This window comes from Vicugna pacos, chromosome 3 (genome assembly GCF_048564905.1).
Source record: "Vicugna pacos chromosome 3, VicPac4, whole genome shotgun sequence".
NCBI classification, from domain to species: domain Eukaryota; kingdom Metazoa; phylum Chordata; class Mammalia; order Artiodactyla; family Camelidae; genus Vicugna; species Vicugna pacos.
Genome location: NC_132989.1, coordinates 85,107,185 through 85,126,446, shown reverse-complemented (window position 1 = coordinate 85,126,446; position 19,262 = coordinate 85,107,185). Strand labels below are relative to the sequence as shown.

Sequence of the window (19,262 nt, the reverse complement as noted above, 5' to 3'; positions counted from 1 at the left end):
AGGCATATCCCCCCAATCTCCCTACTAGCCTCTGAATGTCTGCCCCTCCCACCCGGCCCAGCACCACCAGCCCAAAGCAGCAGCAATCTGTCCTCAAGACATTTTGAATTCAGGGTCTCAGTATTATCTCAAATTACTCATGAACCAAAATGTTTTTTATCTTCTCATCTTTGAACTTCCAATGCCTCCTGGTGGTAGTGAGCCATACTACCCAAGCAAAAATTGTCACGATCAGATATCCTTTATTCTGCACTGCCAGTGCCTGCCACTGGGGGCTCCAGAGTGTCCTTAGTATTTATCCCTTCCTTTCTATCTCCCTGACCAAGGCTGCCTTCATTAAGACACTATCATCTCTCAGCTTCACGTGTTGCTCTGGGCTCTGACCTCTTCCAGATAACATCAGCACACGTGGCCAAGTTTTTGGTGCTTATTCTCTACTCCCTCTCTTCTTCAGACCCTTACAGTGATTTCTTATAAAACTAAATGCCTCCTAGTGAATAGAACCCCTTCACCAGAGCACTGCAGCAATCTCGCCTATCACGTTTTCTACGTAAACGTATTTTGTCTGTTACAGAGAAACGGTTTCACATCATTAAAATAATTTTGGTTAGGAAGCTGAAAGTCCTAAACGCTAGTCTTGGCTGTCCCCCTTACTAGTTCTGTGATCTTGGGTGAATTACTAACTCCTTCCTATTTCAAAGAATTTTTGCATAATGTCTGTAAAGAGATTTATACAACACATGATCCCCTTTAATATAAGTATATGCATATTTATTTGTATATTAAATATGCAAAAATAGCTTCCTACAAGCATGTCATTTGTTCATTTATCTATTTATTTACGGGGACCACGTAGAGTAGAAAGCTCTTACAAACGTAAGTCATTTCTTTAGCACTTGGTTATTTGCTGACTTATAATTGTTTCTGATTGTTCCATGTGTGCTTTGTCTCCAAAATTGATTGCAAGCTAGTGTGAGGCTGTCTCCATCAATTATACTTTATTATATCTTCCACAGTGCCTGAGTTGGTTGGTTATTTGAGTCAAACTGCTTGATCCCATTCTTGGCCCAGTAGCTTCCCTTAACCTTAAATTTCAACCTCATCAATCTCTTCCCCTCCTTTAGGCAGCCTTCCTGTATCTTCTGAAAGAGTGCTGGTGGGTTTTTTAGCATATGATCTCCTATGCAGAGAAATTTGCAATGTGGGTTTACTTATAATCTGAGGATGGTCTCTAGTATAAACAGAATGTGTAAGCAATGATGACAGATCCCCAGAAAGCTGAGAGATGATGATATCAAAATATATACAGAGAAAGACTCTACCAAGAGAAGAGATTTCTATCTGTGTTCACCACTGTCTAGGGTGGGAGTTCCCCAAACTGTTGCCTTGCATGTTTGGTTAATGGGCCTATGGATATTTATATATATATATAAATTTATATTTATTTATATATATAAATTATATATTATTTATATTTATTTATATATATATTTATAATTATATATTATAAAATATATAAATTTTATTTATATAAATAAATAAATATATATATTTATATATATATATATATCATGCTTCTAAGCCTTAAGAATCATAAATTAACAAACTGGCTCTGATTTCATCTTTGACAAGAGACTTACCTAAGCTTTCAGTCATTTTCATGTAGAGTGAATTTTCTGGGCAAACTACCATGAATCATCAGGTCTGCACAATTGTTTTATTTCTGCTTGTAAAAGCTGGCATGCTGGCTCATACAGCAATTTCTTGCAAGTTCATACAGAATTAATATTGGCCTTCTCATGTCCATTCAGCTCTGAATAACTCAATAGGAGATTCTTTACTTAGAAAACAATGGACTAGAAACTATTATAATGATTTTATCAAAATAATATCACCCTGTAGGGCCCTGCCTGGGGGATGGTCAGTCAACATCCCTCCCAGAGGTGCCCATCCATCCCTTCCTTCAAAGCACAGTTATAATGGGATGGGTTTACAAGGTTCAAATTACAGCAGGTTGTATGTATTAACTTTTAAAGCCATTTACTTGGACAGCCTGAGGAGTTAAAGTACCTAGTGTAGATACAGAGATACGAAGCACATCTACTAGGGAAGACAAAGGGAAACCAAAGAAGCTTATTGCTCTGCAAGCCAGATAAAGATTGAAGTCTAAAGTTCCTCAAACCTAAATGTTCACTTGAGTCAAGAGGATCTCGTAAAAATGCAGATTCTGATTCGGAAAGGCTGGGGTGGGGCCTGAGATGCTGTTTCCAACAAGCACCCAGGTGACGGCAGTGCTGCAGACAAGGACCTGACTTGGAGGAGCAAGGCCAGAGAATTTAAATTACATAGCAGTGTTATAAACACAAGGACTTTGACTTTATCGATAACTCAGCAACAGAACACCAAAGCAAAGTCACCACAGTTGAGAAGTAATATAATATATTTTGTGCACATTTTTAGTTACTAGAAATTACATTTACAAGAGAATAGTTTTCTCTTGTATCCTTTCTTGTATCAGGCCCCAGAAAGGGAGTGAAGTGGTTTATGGTCTTTGACAGGTTTATGTGCCTAAGCTGTGGGCATTGCTCAACTACCTCCAAACACACACAGCCCAGAAGCTGGGGCCAGAACAGAGCTGGCAGCCTCCTTAGCACATCCCCTTAAGCTCCAAAGATCTAACAGTGATGGGGAGGGACTCTCGCAGGCATCTCAGATCATTCTGTGCATTTTCCCAGCACTTTCTGGAAACTCACAACAACACCAACAGTCAGGCCCTAGTGGAACAAAGCACCTTCATACAAAACTTGCTATGTGCCTTAAACAGGGCATTTTTCAAGGTGGCTAAAGGAAACGTGGATTTTAGGATACATAGCTCTCAATTTCTTCTCCATACTGACCCCTAAAATTTTCTACAATATTGGACCTCCTGTAGAAGGCAAGAGCCACAGGAAATATAAAGATTAAAAAATGAAGCAACTAGGTGATACACCAAGGAGACGTGGGCTTGGTGGGGGGGGGGGTCTTTTTATCTTTTGAAAGGAATTATCTTACTTAATTGTTAAATTCCTGTTTTATTATAGAGCTCAGTATTTTTCCTTCTATAGTTTGCAGACTATTGATGAAACTTGAAATCATTTTCATGGATCAGAACCAAGCTGTTTTAAAAATGCAATAGCCCAGGGTGCATCACAGTTCAAAGCGGAAGCCTTGTTTCATCAAACTTCTCAGTTACACTATAAAGTGCATTTCTTACTGTGCATCATAATCAAAAATTTGAAAAATTACTAGACTATAGTTTGCTTTATGATAGAGGGCTTTTTAAAGCCATCAGTTTTTAATCAATTTATTTTTACTATATTCACCTGGCACTGCCTTAGCTAAATGAGGTCAGAGCAAGTAAATTTTTCAGATATTTCACTGCCCTTTCCACTATAAATTCCGTGAACTCATAGAGCATGCTTAATCCATACATATAACATTAAATTCCTATAGGTCATATATCATATTAATAGATGAATTTAATCGATACTGAAGTATTCCTGAATTATACACCCAACCCTCTATCTCTGGCCAATTGCTGGGAGCACGTCACAGCTTTCAAGTTACAAGGGCACCATCTACTGGTGAAATATTTTCTTTGTTAGGAAGATACTAAAGAGCCACCAAAAAAGTCCTGATTTCTCTAGCAAAAACTGCAACGACATCCTATAAATACATTGATATTCTTTACAGCCTTTTACTTCATTTAGGAGTTTCACTCTATTCTCGATCTGAGAAGGGTCCTTCTATTCCTCAGCAGGGAAATGAGCTAGTCTGTCCTTCCTGTCTTTCCGTTAAGCTGAGCCGGTTTCAGGTTTCAGCTCCTCCTTGAATTCCAGCCTGCTGAGAGGTCCCTCTAGAAATCTCCAAAATGGAGCCTCTCACAGCCTACCCTTTGAGATGTTCAGGGCCCAAAGCGAAGGTATTTGCAGTTTTGCTGTCTATGGTTCTATGTACAGTAATGCTATTTCTTCTACAACTAAAATTCCTAAAACCTAAAATCAACAGCTTTTATACCTTCGAAGTGAAAGATGCAAAAGGAAGAACGGTTTCTCTGGAAAAGTTTAGAGGCAAAGTAAGTTGCATCTTCTGACTAATTTCTGTTGTTTGTCCATTTTCTCTGTTTATTCACTTATTAGTCAATTTTTCGCTGTTAAATGGTCATGTTATAATTTCATCCTCAAAGTGATGTTATTAGTGTATCACTTTAGCCATCAGAGTTCTCATAGTGTATATACTTCTAACTGATAAACTCTTATTATCTTAACTGTTTGCTTTCAAATGTTCTAAGTGCTGAATTAATAATACATTAAGTTGTTTAGGAAATCGTAATAGTAATATGAGTATGGAGACATTAATGAAAATATTAATTCCATAATCTAATAACATTAAAAAGCGCTCTATCAGTAATCATATTTTATCTTTTTATTTAAAATATACTTTTGTGAGTACCTGGGGCTTTTTCAATAGTAGTGATATTTCAGAGTTTTAACTTATGCATCTGGGTTATGATTTTCAACAGAATTGGGTATGTCTAAAAATATGAAATAACCCTCTATCAAAGATTGTATTCCCCCAACATGGTTTAGGATTTTAACTTCTTGTAGAATTTTTTTTAATCTTTTATTTGCTTCACTTTCCGGTTGGATTTTTTTCTTTTTCCGGGAGGTTGCACTAGTTGTAAACGTGGCTAGTGACTGCCAACTCACAGACAGAAATTACTTAGCACTGCAGGAACTACACAAAGAGTTTGGACCATTCCACTTCAGCGTCTTGGCTTTTCCTTGCAATCAGTTTGGAGACTCGGAGCCCCGCCCAAGCAAGGAAGTAGTAACTTTTGCAAGAAATAACTACGGAGTAACATTCCCCATCTTCCACAAGATTAAGATTCTAGGATCGGAAGCAGAACCTGCATTCAGATTTCTTGTTGGTAAATATCCACCTTGCCTTGCTAATGTAATATTTTTAATTGCTTTATACTTTTAAAACCAATGTACCAGGACGATACTTTCCTATTTCATTTGAAATGTTTTAGTGGCACAGTTTTATAAAACTATCAAAGAGTTATATTCTCATCCTTTGTAACTTTCTAGAAGTTATACTTCCCTGAAATCAATGTTTCAGCCTCTTGGATGGCAAAATAAATCTACTCCAATGTATTTTATTCCTTATGATCATTTTCCTGAAGAATGTACTTTCAGTGTAGTTATGGCAATTTCTCAAAATATTTCAATCCTCCTCTCATTTAACTAGTTTGTGGGCCAATGTCCTTCTTCTTTATTAAAGCTGTACATCCCTCATGAATATTGATAAGCATTATTAGTTAAACTTATCTTTGTGGTTAATTTTATGTTGCCCTACTTATCTGAGATATTTTCCTCAAGGGTGAATAACATCTCAGTGTGGTTTTTGGTAAAGTTCAAAACAATATATCTTGATTGTTTTGGAGGAGGAGTGTTAGGTCATCTCAGTAATTAAGCTAGTTACAGAAATCTATATTTAAAGCTTTTCTGGCATAAAGGTAGTGCAGTATACTGACTAAGAGCAAAGCTTTGGCACCAGTGTACCGGGTTGAAACCCCTGCTCTATTGCTTTTGCTGTGTGGCTTCAGGCACATAACTTAACTTCTCTGTGCCTGTTTCCTCATTTGTAAAATGACATTATCAATAGTACCTTCCCCTTAAGATTGTTTGGAGGGTTAAGTGTGTTAATAATAAAAGTAAAGTACTTACAGGCATTCAGCTTACACTGTGCCAGGCACTATTCTAAAGGACATTCAACTAATGTTCTCTCATCTAACTTAGGCAAATGATACCTTCAGTCCTGTTCTCATTGGAGGTAACTTGAGTTTTGATAAAACCATGACCTCAGCCAGGCAATCAAGCTTTCAATCCAACAAACCAGCTAATGATGTTCTATATTTCATTTAAGTATTAAATCAGAATCTTCCAAAAACAATGTATTTAATTTCCAGGGAAAGTCAATGTAACGCCTAATCATGAATAGCAGCTAGAGTGAGGTCTTCATTCCTTCTACTTCCAGGGTTCACTGAGGAGAGAAAAGCCAGAGCACGTGCCCTTGTATTCATTTCTCAATTATAGCAGCCAAATACTTGGGCGCAATAGCTTCTAGGTTCTTCCCCTTTGTCACTAGAAAACCTTCTGAAAGCCCACTACTCTGTAATCAAAAAGGTAACAGTGATTTAAGGTTTCACAGAAGTTAGATAAAGCTCCAGAGACAGACTGTGAGATGACTGCCAAGTGAACCTTAGATCTTTTAAAATTGCCCAAAATGGGCAGTAACTGATCATGTGGTCACAAACAGGACTGCTCTGTACCCAGTGAGCAGGTTGTTTACTAAACAAGGCACCTGAGTGGAAAGGCAAGTAGGGGCTGAAACCCAGGCGAGTGCAAGGTTATATGCTGAGAGACTGTACCCATTTAGAAGGGTATCTTTTTCTAATTCACCCAAAGATGTTACACTGGCTAGAAAGAGGCTTGCCCTGATGGGCATTATCTTTAAAAACACAATTTCCATTATAGAAAATGGTAATTTTTCAAAATGATTTTAAGAAGGCTTTAATTAATAATATAATGTTCATACCGAGTCATTGATGTTTGATCTGATCAGCAATACTTTCTAAAACTGCAATAACAAATTTAAATACTTGACACGGTTTGCAAAGTAAAGCACATGTAAGTAAATATTAGGCTACTTTTAATTTAGTATTTTTAACCTATACTCCTACATTGGTTCTTTCCCAGCATAAAACAAAGTATTCCCACCTTTAAAAACTCTAGGCAATGTGTTCCTTCTACCTACTTCATCACTACTGTTTTTAAAAGAATAGTTAACACATCTTTCCTCCACCTCCCTGTCTGTTTCTTTCTTAGATCACCATATTTGGCCTCTAACTCCACGACTCTCCGATCCTGGCAGGTCCCGGTACCTATGACTCCCACTCTGGACCCTTCTCTTTCTCGTTTGCAGCTTCCTCTTTTCCACCCACGCTCTACTGATCCTCAGGATTCTGCCACATCCTCTTGGGCTCTTCTAACTCTGTTCCCTTTCCCTGGGTGAGCTCTCTCTCCTAAACTCCAAAACCTCCTCTGATTGGGTATCCCACGCACACCTGAATCCCTTCGTGTACAAAATGGAATTTGTCAACTTCCCCTAAAATCTGCTTGCTTTGCCATGTTCCCTGTTTTAAGAGCAGGAGCTCTGCAGTAAGGTCTAGATCTCAATCCGGGTTCTACCACGCACTAGCCGTGTGACCATGAGTCTAGGCCTCCATTTTTCTCGTCTGCAAAATGGGGATAATAATACCCACCTCACGGTGGGGGATGGGGTGAAAGGGGAGGGTATTGCTCAGTGGTAGAGCGTGTGCTTAGCATGCACGAGGTTCTGGGTTCAACCCCCAGTACCTCCATTAAAAATAAATAAATAAATAAATAAATAAATAAATAAATAAACCTATTAACAATAATACCCACGTCACAGGGTTGCTGTGAAGATTAAATGAGAGGATTCATTTAAAGCACCGAGCATACATATTAGTAGTCACATAATAGGCACTTGGTAATTTTTAGTTATAATTGTTTATATTTTTCCTCATGTTAGTCAATAATAATGCACATAAATCCTATATGATATAAATAGAAAAAACTTTCTTTTATAAATTAAGATGTATCAAAAGGATGTCTAATTTCTCAAAATAATATTTAGAATTCCTGTTTTCAGCTATGTAACATGTAACAATATCAAAAACATAGATGTACTTACTATGAAAAGTAATCCATACATTCCCATCACCACAGATCTTTAGAACATCATTTTTATCCTAAAAAATGTTCAGAATTGAAAGTTTTGAGCTAGTGACAGGGTAACTTTTTGTGATTGAGATCAACAAATCTAAAATAAACCATTTTATTTTATTTCATGATTCCAAGTCGGTAGAATCATCAGTAAAGTCAGCAAGTACATAGGAATCTGGTTACACAAACTTTGAGTTGCCTTGTTTGGGTGTTTTACTTTTTGTTTTGTTTTGTTTTTAACATGATGACAATCCTAGAACTTGACTCTAAAGTCATCTATGCAGATAGTGATGGATATGAAAGTCTTTACAAAGAATAAAATTTTACTCATGAAGATATATTCTGATATTTTAGATTCTTCGAAGAAGGAACCAAAGTGGAATTTTTGGAAGTATCTGGTCAACCCCGAGGGTCAAGTTGTGAAGTCCTGGAGGCCAGAGGAACCCATTGAAGTCATCAGGCCTGAGATAGCAGCTCTGATTAGACAAATGATCATAAAAAAGAAAGAGGATCTATGAAAACGCCATCAAACCATTCTAAGGCAATAGTCAGACTACAGAAATGTCTCCATGAGGGCTTGGTCCCATTTTAAATACTCTGACAAATAAATGTGGTACTGAAGGAAGATTTTCCCTCTAAGTTATCTTATCAGTAAGTGGTAATGAATGTCCCCACAATAGCAATGTTACCCAAAGCAAAAATAAAGAGCAGCCAAAGAATCTAAATGAAATATATTAAATATTTCACCTGACCACATGAAATAATTCAGAATACAGTCATCAGTGTGCTTCAATAGCCTATTATTTGACTTGACATTTTCTAGGACTGTACTGGATGGAAATGGCAACACACTAACAACTCTTTGAATTTAGGACACTGTGTGAAATTTCTGGAGTAACTAACTGTAAATGACTTTTTATGTAATAAAAGAGAAAATAAAGTTTGCAAAATGTGTAATGTATGTACATAGATTCTAATCCTTATATATTTTTATCTGATCCATATGTAGGATTTTGTTTTTAAGTACAGGTTCATGGTATGTTTTACTACAATCAGCCAAATAGTCATTTATAAGTGACGTTATCATAACATTTGAAAAAGTTTTCATCATCTTCAACGTTTATTATTTTCCAGAAGCAACTCAAATTCCATAATTAGAATAGTAACAGTTGAGTCAGTCTGTATTTCTGAGTAAAAACCCCAAGTGTAAGAAAAAGGCCAGGAGTATATAATCATACAGCTTGATTCCTTATGAGTTAATTGCAGTTGCCCATCCAGTCAGACTAGATTAGCCATGTGGAAAGAATTCAATGCTGCATCATTCTCATGGCTGAAATAATAGGAATCAACTCCAAACAGTCAAAACTCTTAATGTAAAAAAAGGAGTGACTGCAATTGCATGATTCCTAGAAAAACATCAGCAATCACTAAGCCTTCTGATAGAGTCACAACATAGCCTTTTCCCCCAAAGTCCTGACCTTTGTGTTTTGTCAGCCTTCAAATTACTGCCTAACAAAGCAACATGCCAAGTTGGTAAAGGTTAATTATTGCCTCATGAAATATATATTCATTTCATAAAAGAATTAAACAGGAATATTGGGGTGAAAAAAGTCATGTACAATTTGGCTAAGGAAGACCCAGTCTAAGTTACTGTGAACTGGTTCTCCAATTCCGACCTGATAAGTGAACGTGAAGATTCTTTTTTATGGTGAAATCAGTGATGCCGTGTCAGTATATAATTCTGCAGAAGTGTTTAAAGTTCTTAGAGACACCAAAAATACTTCTTGGAATACCTTCTGCTTCAAAGTATATGTCCAACCACCCAGCTCTGAATGTATTTAGTAAGATATCTGGTGGTGGTGGAGGTGTCCTTCCCCTCAGGTCAAGAGGCTCTGCAGGGGCACCTCAAGGATGGCCAGTCAATGTGTGAGCGAGCCTGCTTCTGCCTCTCACCAGCAGCCTGGCCTTGAGCCAGGCGCTTGACTACTTTTCAGTTTCCTCACCTGTAAACTGAGGAGGAGGATCAAACTGAACAAAAAGCCACTTTCAACTTGCCAAGGTTTTTCAATTGATCAGAAATCGGTACTAACCTGGATTGTTGTTGAAGAAATGGAATGAGAGAGGGTATAGCTCAGAAGTAGAGCATCTGCTTAGCATGCACGAAGTTCTGGGTTCAATCCCCAGTACCTCTATTAAATATATAAACCAAAATAAACTCTCCCTGAAAAAAGAACTCTGAACAAAGCTTATTTAAAAAAAAAAAGAATTCTAGAAAGAGAAGAAATGGAAGCTACCTAACCATTCTATCTGTCCTTTGCAAAATTGCCCCAAAAGCCTGTAAGCAATTTGAATTCTGGGCCTCTAAGCAAAATTTTGTTTAGGGCAGTCCCTCCAAGTGTTGCTTGCAGAACACTCTCGCCATATACCCCCACTTACGACTTCCCTGAGTTCATAGCACTGCTGTGGGACTGCTGGGTGTTTATGTGCTCACACCAGAGCATGAACAGAAGTGTACCTGCCAGCACTGCAGAGGCTACATAGACGCCCCACTGCCAGGCAGATGGTAATGGAGCCGCACTGGGGAACGACCAGGACTGTCCCGGTGAATGCAATTCCCAGGTCCATCCTGCCACAAATCACTAGGTCTCTCCAAAGCCACATAAAGTGGCTTTTTCACTTACATATCTCCAACCTTGGTTGCCTTATTCAACCTATAATCTCTCATCTAGTTAGTGCTTGATTCTCTCCTCTTGCCCCTCTGAATATGCAGGGAAGGCAGGTGGGGATTGAAAAATGTGCCGTATAAATGTCCTTTCAGGGTTCTGTAACCACCAGGCTACGTGCAGTCAAAGGGAGTAGAGCCATCTGCCAATGTGCTGCTGCCTGTGACTCAAATGTCTCATGCGAATAACGCCAGGCAAACACACAGAGAAAAAACTGCCTCTTTCTAGAATTGAGCATAATATCTTCTCTATCTCAAGCATCAAAAAGTCTGGGACATAGACTGTTATGGGCTGCCTGGACTGAGAAGTGTAACAGAAAAATTCAGGCACCACGTGAAAGAGTACTCAGCGCTTGTCCTCTTGACAAAAGGGACAAAATCAAATGCTTTTAATTATGGTTAATAATTCATTGACTTGAAGTTTGTTATGGTTTATTTTATTTGGGAAGTGAGACGAGGACTTCATACTAACTCCTGATCAACACTTCATGGCAGATGTATCAACAGAGAGTGTTGGAGACTGGAATAAATATGAATTTGCCTGAAATATTCGCTAAACATTGTGCTTCATTTTTTGAAAATGCTAAATATAATGTACCTATAGTATGTATAGGTACATATAATTCTTATAATGTACATTATATTTACATATGTACATATAAAATTCTTACTAATTATAGTATATATAACATATACACAGTGGTGACTGGTAAATGTTTAACAACCAGCTCTCTGGAGAAGTCCCAATTTGCAGCTTTTACAATTTCCATGGTGTGAATTCTCCCACATGGCCAATTTTAAAGTACTAATAGTTTAATAGCTGGCCTGCAAAATTTGAAAATTTAACAATCGGTTCTCACAAACCAGGATGAGCTGGCTCCAGCACAACAAAGTTTTTAAAATCAGACTAGAGAGGGGAATTGTAAGACTCTCCAAAGAGAAAAATCTAGAGCAAAAACATATATACTCTTTATTTTTATTATATACTATTTTGACAGCTTATACATAAATGTGGAAGTATATGCAGTTACTGAATTATGAAAAGCTGCTAACATTATAACTATATAATCACACTAGACCCTAACAACCTAACTGAATTGCCTGCAGGTAATCTCAAGTAGGAAAACACTCCAGTAAGAAAGAAGAAAAAGAAATGTAGACAAAGTCCAAGAAGGAAAAACAAATACTATTTCTCTGTATTTACTTTCTTTAAACATACTACCTGTGTTTCAAGACTGCCTGTTACAAGCTAAAAGTCTTGAGTGACCCCTGTACAAAATTACGTTCAGTCCAGATACTGTGCTCCTTTGAAAGAAAAATGTCATGTTTGGATGGAGCTAATATGGAGATGCTCTGTGTGTGTTGATCCCTCAACTTGACTTCATCTTTCACAGGGAATAAAATCCTAACAACTGTTACACCTGGAAACTGACACGTCATCCTTCTGCCCACCCTTCTCTCCCTCTTCCCACTGAACAGTTGAGGCAACATCTGGCAGAGGGAAGCATTCTCATAGCGGGGCGGGGGGAGTGTGGCAGAGGGAGGGATGCAAGTAAAAAGCAGTGAAGAATTAGGATGCCTTCCAGAAGGTATGGTGGGAAGCTACATACCCAGCACCAGCGAACAGCACAGTGGCTGCCCCGAGAGATAACACCTGAGAGAAAATACATCCAACCAGCATGGCCTCTGTCCTCTTTTCTTGACCCCCTTCCCTCTCCTCTTCCTTTGACATTCCGAGTGTGGACCCCTATCTCTCCCTCTCCTCCTATGGAAACGTTTTCTTTTTTAATTTATACATGCATTCACCTCCTTACCCACTGGTCTCCTTATTCATCTTTACTGCATTCCCATCCTTTCCTTTCTTATCATCTCAATAATAGCAACTGAAGTATGTATTCTGTCTATTGAATATAAACGTTGGCATTTTATGTCTCACTCTTTAGTTTAAAAAATTAAAACACATGGGACAAGCCTTCTAAATTTAGTAAGTTTTATTTTTATCAACAGGTCAGTCACTTTCTATAGAAAATAACAGGTTGAAATTTAACCTTTAAAAAAAAAACAAGATGAAAAGAATATTTTCATGGAAGGGATACTTTAACACAAAGATGCTGGAAATGGAATATTAGACAACAATAAAAAGAGGATGAGATTTGAAAGTAGCAAAATGCATAAGAATCAAATTACAGGTACTTATTTAACCTATGGTTCTAGAAATGTTTAAATAAGGTAAGAATTAAAATTATTTTACCAATAACTTACAATCCAATGCAGTATAGAATGTGATATATTTCTCATCTCACTTGGGGTGTAAATAATTGACAAGCCCACCAAAGTCAGTTCTATGAACTTGCTACAAATGTCTATACAACTGCACTGTATGTCTGTGACCCAGAACAACCTGACACTGCTCCATGGGTCAAAATGGTCTTCAAGGGAACAAGAAAAATATTTTAAATTATATTATATAGCCATTTCTTTCCAATTCATGAGCTAAATCTCATGCTGTTTTCCAAATACTGTATGGGTCTGTGATTTTACAGAAAATGAAGTGAAGAATTGAGGCAAATTTTCCAAATAATTCAATCCCAGTCCCACAGCCCTCCAAAATCCCCAATTTTCTTGATAGTCAAGTGAAAATATTTTAATTGACTGACTCATCTGGCAAGTTACCTCAAATCTCCCTTCAACTGTACACACACATGGTACTTGAGACCTACTCTCATGTCATATTAAGAAACTGAGCATCCAAAAAGAATACTAAAGACTTAATTGAAAATCTGGGGAAATATTTTAGGCTTTCCATTCCAAACTGTTCTTATATTCTAAGCTTTATATTTAAAATAAGTGTCTAATTTCACAAATACTTTAATGCTGTCCACAAGTATTAGAGACTCCAGAATATTACCAGAAAATATTTTAAGTAATTAGTTGGAGTAGTTTCTTCACCATTATAAAGCTGTCCATTGTATTATAACTGAATAGCAATAATAAGGATTATGATAAAGAATGTCCTGGTTCATGGCAAAAAGCACACCCACACACACATATTACTTACAGATTTAATTACACTCTGATGTTCATTGTATATGCAATAAGATAGCAGTTGCATGTTAGCTGATGCCATTCACATATTCAACCAGCTAACAATACACTGCCAACCCATCACACATAGATAACCAATGCAGTTTGTTAACAAGAAGAATTTATCCAGAAGCAAGTGGCAGGGTAGTTGTGGCTGCTGAATTGATCCAAAGCAGTCAGCTAACAATACACTGCCTACCTGATTCAGGTCACTGATGCTTTTCATGGCCCATAAAGTCACTAAGGCTAAATTTATAGCATGAAACACAGTGGCAGAACTTTCATCTTAACAGTCACATTAAAGAAAACTTATAGATAAAACCTATTCCTCCAAAAATATTATAAGAAATAAAACCAGTATTTTCTTTAATCTAGTCAAAAACTGAGAAAGAAAAAATTTCAAAATACTTACGCTTAGGTTTTCCAAATTAAAGACTTGGATATGAAAATATGTTATTGCAATACAAGTGAATCAACAAAGCTATACTTAACTATAGCTTTTCCAATTACTTCTGTTTACTGACCAAAAGACCAGTTGTCTGTATTAGGTAGTAAAATATCTAGGAGTCATGATAATACATCAGCTGAGCATAAGACAAATCTTCAGCTATGTTTGGGAAAAACAAATACTAAAGCATTTAGGACAATTAAGGACTTAAATGTCATTTGTTTTATCCTGCTATAAAAGATATTAGTCCTTGAATTCTGAAAGTGCATTCTGAAAGTTATATGTTCAATTTTTCGTGTCACCACTTAAAGAAAAATTTAAAGGAGATCTAGAAAAACCTGTAAAACTGGTGATGGGTTTGAAACTAGAATCTATGGGTAAAAACTAAAGGAATGTGAACAATTTAGCCTAGAGAGAAGCAAGGTGAATCATGATAATAAGGAATCCAAAGCATACGAGAGATATTTATGTGTAAAAAATAAGATAAAAATATTTGGATTTGTTTTATTTTCACACTGATTAGAAGAGAAGCTAAAGGCCTTTAGGTTTCAAGGAGAAAAAATACTACATTGGATCAACTTTTAAATTACTAACCTAAGGGCCTTGGATTACGTGACTTCTCTTCTTGACCACAAGATGGCACCATTTCCATTTCCTTGGGGGCAAGCTTATGAACGCAACAGAGAGGAGTGCAACTAGCAACTGTTAAAATGAAATTGTAACAGCCAGCTAGCGATGCACTGCCTATCTGACACATCCTATCTGATTCATCCTTTGATGTTCAGGCGAAAACTAGAAAGGACCACTCATATACAAACCATTACCATTATTTGTCAGTCTGGAATCTTCAGTTTGTTACAAACATGTTTTAATATATAATTAGACTCTATAGTTAGTGATAATATGAGATTTTTAAATTTTTCATATTTTCAGACCAACTCATACTTCCAGCAAATATCTTGTGTAGCAAGAATTAGTTTGTTCAATGTCATATTTGAGAGAGAGAACTAGAGAGAGCACTGGACACTCACCTTAGGAGAACCTTGGCTTCTCTTCTGCTTCACGTCTTTAGCGAGCACCCGCATGACATTCTCCTTTGAAAATATGGACAATATATTGAGAGAGAAACTGTTGAGGAAAATCATTGTTAGGTGCGGAATGTTTCTAGATCCTCAGCTTGTCAAACTACATTCACTTTTTAAAAAGCAACCAGGCACCTCCAGAATATAACTAAATTACACAACAGGATAATTAAGATCAGGATTGAGAGTTTTGGATTACCTTTTGGTCCTAAACAAGTATTACAAACGGTGCCTTCTACAAGAAGCCCCTTTAGGGAGTTGAGTCGAGGAAACAAAAGGGCGTTACTCACCCACAGCATCTCTTCTTCGGTCCGGACCCTCCTCCGGGCGGTGCGCTCCAGTTTCCACTCCATCTGTGGGAGGTTTTGCCCTACCTGGAGTGTAGCTTCTCCTCGACGGCTTTTGGTTTTTCCTCCAAGTCTAAGCCAGTCTTGACGCTTAATCGTCAAACCTCTGGAGTCTCGTCTCCCAGGACGATCATATTTCACCTCTAACCTCCATTTCCCCCGACTCGTCCCAAGGCTCCTAGAGAGCGTTCCCGAGGGTACTGTTTAAAAAGCCAGCAGGGCGGCAGCCAGAGCGGGAATCCCCCTCTCCGGCTTCTCATTGGCCGGCGCTGTGTTGACGTCAGAGCCCGGGAGGGATTCCCCCAGGGCGCCCGGCGGTCCCCTCTCGCTCCCCACTGGCGGTCCTGCCCCGCAGCCTCCTGCTCTGCGGGAGGAGGCGCGCGCTGCAGCGCCAAGCTTTGCCGCGAGCTGTGGCGGGCCTGAGCTGGGCTGGGCGCCGAGGGCTTGACAGCGGCAGGAGGCGACGGGGTTGGCGGGCGAAGAAGCGGGTTCTGGGAATTTACGTTCTTTCCATTTTAGAAACAAAGATGTTTCATAGTAAATCCCTTTTCCTCGGCCCCCACTTCTCTTTCTCCAACTCATCTTCCTGCCTTTCTGGGATCAGTGCAGTTACTCTCTGGCCTTCTCTCCTTTGACGATGCTCACCGATTGTGTAAGCTATAGATTTTAGGCGTGTTCCCCCAACATGTTCATCAGCTCTTCTTCCATTTTCAAACAGACAGAGAAACGTAGCAAGTTTTCAATGCTGATGAGAAGGGGAAGCATTGACATGTTTATTCAATACATTCTTTTTTGCTCTAGCCATTTGGAAGTGGTCGCAATCTCTCACTTGAGCTTCTGAGCTACCTTCCCAAAAAATGGCTAGTGAGAAAGGTGAAAAAGTTGGTGAAACAGCCAATGACAGGGTGGACCTGATAAGGAGCGAAGAGCCAGCAAGAAAGCTGAGCAGACTGGGGGCTCAGTGAAGGAGGAGAGAATGATACTGGTGGTTGAGGGAGGGGTTTGGAGGGAAATGACAAGGAGCCAGATGGGCTGTGCAGACTTAGATGGCACACCAGAGCTGCCAGGAGAGGGGAGCTGTGCTATATGGCAGGAGGGGAAACTGGGAAACCTCTGACAGTCTGGCAGCCCGCTTATCTCATTACTTCCTCCCTTCTCTCTCCCAGTTGACACAGGATTGCTTTTGCTCTAAGGGAACATGTGGGTTTGTCCATTTTCCTGGGGAAAGGGTTCATAGATATCAGATAGTCAAAAGTGTAGTGATTTTTTAAAAAAATCTAAACTCACTTTCCTATTTTCCTTCATACTGAAGGCAAGAAAAATGCTATCGAGGCTAAGACCCACTCTTAGGCCAGTTTTCCATCTACAACAATAAAGGTTAGGGGAAATGCTGCACAGGGTAACTTAATCTTCAAATGAGATTTATCAGAATGCATCAGATATCCCTCAGATAAAAAGATCTCTAAGTTTCACCCACAAGTATTCTACTTTCTTTCAGTGCATTCAAAGGATACTCATTCCGACTTCTAGTAAATCCTTTCAGCAAACACTGAGGCTAAAGTGAAATATCACTGGATGAGAATCAGATGTATTGTTGATTTAAAGGATTAGTTTTGCAAATGCCAGCTAAAAATAGCAGTACATTTGAAATAATATTAAAGACTTTTTATCTTTGTTCTATTTTTAAATACCATTTAAAATTTACCTATTTATAAGAATGGGTACAAACATGGTAGTAATAAAATCCAGTTTAATTAATGAGCTTGTAAATTAATGTAAATTGGAATTTTAGATTCCATGTTCTTACAAGAACAAAGTATAATGAATTATTCATTTGGATTTTTTCTGTAATGTTTTCATAAATTCTATTTTAGCCACTAATTCCTCGGCATATCACACAGCCTCCAAATGCCTTTTTTTCCCCTAACGTGAAATAGAAAACTGTGAGTCAAAATCTTCCTTTTGTGGGGGTGGGGTAGGGTAGCTCAGTGGTAGAGTGCATGCTTAGCATGCACGAGGTCCTGGTTCAATCCCTAGTAACTCCGATACATAAATAAATAAAACCTAATTCCTCCCCCCCCAAATTTTTTTAAATCTTCCTTTTAAAAGTTATGGTGCATTTAAATATTCAGATTGAAATCTGACATCAAAATGATGGAAACAGAAAAATCACCTTTTGGCAAACACCACACACTAACTGCCCCAGTCAGGAATCATGAATGCTAAAATTGGTATGCATATAATGAGGATGTTTGCCTCCTGTGATTAAACATGAAAGAAAAATCACAACTTTTCATTGGATAAATCTGGAAGACACCACCTTAACCAAGTAATCAATTAACATCTCCATTAATGACACATGGATATCATGTGCCTCTTGATATAACGCACTAGGAAGGGCACAACAATCACTTCTGTGATATTTTTGACAAAAAAAGTATTGCTTGAATAATGAGAAAAATTCAAATTGAAAGACATTCACAAAATAATTGGCCAGTGGTACTCTTCAAAAGTGTCAGTAATGAAAAAAGAAAGGCTGAGACGCTGTCACAAATCAGAAGAAACTAAGCAGACATGGCAATTAAATGCATTATGAAATTCTGGGTTGAAACCTGGACCAGGAAAAAAAAAAGGACATTTGTTGGCTAATTGTAGAAATGTGAATATCTGTAGATTAGTTAATAGAGTAATGGTAAAGTTAATTCCCTGTTATAGTCATTGTGCTATGGTTATGCTAAATGTTAATATTTGGGCAAATTGGGTTGGAGGATATAATGAGATTTTTATACCATTTTTGTAATTTTTCTAAGTCAAGTTAGTTCAAAATGACAACTTAATAATGAGGGGAAAATTAACATCATGTGGTCATACTAACAGAAAGACTGTAGTATAGCTGTTTAGGAGAAAATAGATATACTCCACAAACATTTTATCTTAATTTTTTTCAAATATGTTTTAGATATAATGGCTAACTTAGATGTCCAGGTGCCTGTAAGTAATTTAATACCTTCAAAATGCTTTCTCTTTCAGAGTGGGTTTCGCAGGTAGATTTGTAATAATGAAAAGGGTTGTGAGGAAGACCCCTTGGCAGAGGTCAAGGGGCAATTCAAAGGATTTCAGGTAGGAAGATGAGGGGGAAACATGTGGAGCAGTGAGGAAGGAAGAAAGAAGGGCGAGTGGGAAGATTTTGGTGACTCATCTCTTGCCGGTACTCGGAGAGTCTGAACTGTTTGAAGGATATCCAAGCTCTCCAAATGCAGATACTTCTTTCAACTACATGATCACATTTTCATTATTAAATAATAATGTTAAATATCTCAGAAACCTACAATGTAGAAAGTAAGCTCCCTTTATTCACTCTCCCAAGCGACTCCTTTCCCCAGAGCACCGACAGACTTTCTCAATGTGTTTACGTACACATAGATAATTTGGCACTGTGAACCTTTCTTCCTATACTTACCAGCTTTGCAACTTGCTTTTTCTACTGCACTGATTTCTATGGCTTTTCCAGAAGTGCAAACCGGAAAGCTCCCCTACCCCAACCTCAACAGTCGGTTCTTGCCTCCTGCAGGAGGTGACTCCTCCCACTGAGATGGAGGAGGCTGGTCCCGCGTCCGCAGCCCGGGCTCGCGCCCCACCTCTCCCGCGTCGGCGCGCCCCGCTCGCGCCCCCAGCTCCCGCGCGCCCGCCCGACCCGCCCTGCAGACGCCCTACTGGACAAAAGGA

At 38.4% G+C, this 19,262-nt stretch overlaps 2 protein-coding genes across 12 annotated transcripts in view; one reads left to right on the top strand and one right to left on the bottom strand.

Moving 5' to 3' along the window:
- The window catches only part of CDC20B (cell division cycle 20B), an 81,115-nt gene extending 61,979 nt beyond the window's left edge, over positions 1 to 19,136 (bottom strand). For 3 of the 9 annotated variants that reach the window (XR_012071487.1, XM_072958680.1, XM_072958679.1), the window contains exons 1-2: positions 15,480 to 15,622; positions 15,139 to 15,201 (exon numbers count right to left, since the gene is read on the bottom strand). Coding sequence is in view for 4 of the 9 variants with exons in the window: in XM_072958680.1 (XP_072814781.1) it covers positions 15,139 to 15,201; positions 15,480 to 15,542 (126 nt within the window). In the remaining 5 variants the exon portion in view is untranslated. Of the gene's footprint in view, positions 1 to 15,138; positions 15,202 to 15,479; positions 16,487 to 17,050; positions 17,092 to 18,996 lie in introns of those variants that run through there. The other 6 variants (XM_072958677.1, XR_012071488.1, XR_012071486.1 and 3 more) reach the window with 6 other exon arrangements.
- GPX8 (glutathione peroxidase 8 (putative)) lies at positions 3,758 to 8,814 on the top strand. Of its 3 annotated transcripts, none has more exons than XM_072958676.1 (3): positions 3,798 to 4,114; positions 4,834 to 4,969; positions 8,208 to 8,814. In XM_072958676.1, the coding sequence occupies exons 1-3, from the start codon at positions 3,911 to 3,913 to the stop codon at positions 8,369 to 8,371; spliced, it is 504 nt and encodes a 167-aa protein (XP_072814777.1). In that variant the 5' UTR covers positions 3,798 to 3,910; the 3' UTR covers positions 8,372 to 8,814. The 3 variants fall into 3 exon arrangements, with proteins under 3 accessions (XP_015096203.1, XP_072814777.1, XP_006206057.1); XM_006205995.3 differs by having other exon boundaries at positions 3,808 to 4,114; positions 4,708 to 4,969; XM_015240717.3 differs by lacking the exon at positions 4,834 to 4,969 and having other exon boundaries at positions 3,758 to 4,114.
- Positions 19,137 to 19,262: the final 126 nt, after the last annotated feature.

Bases quoted from the DNA above. Each gene is read 5' to 3' on its own strand.
- GPX8 (XM_006205995.3), top strand. From the start codon at position 3,911: ATGGAGCCTCTCACAGCCTACCCTTTGAGATGTTCAGGGCCCAAAGCG. The intron at 4,115-4,707 runs GTAAGTTGCATC...TTTTTCCGGGAG, and splicing joins TGGAAAAGTTTAGAGGCAAA to GTTGCACTAGTTGTAAACGT. The intron at 4,970-8,207 runs GTAAATATCCAC...CTGATATTTTAG, and splicing joins TGCATTCAGATTTCTTGTTG to ATTCTTCGAAGAAGGAACCA.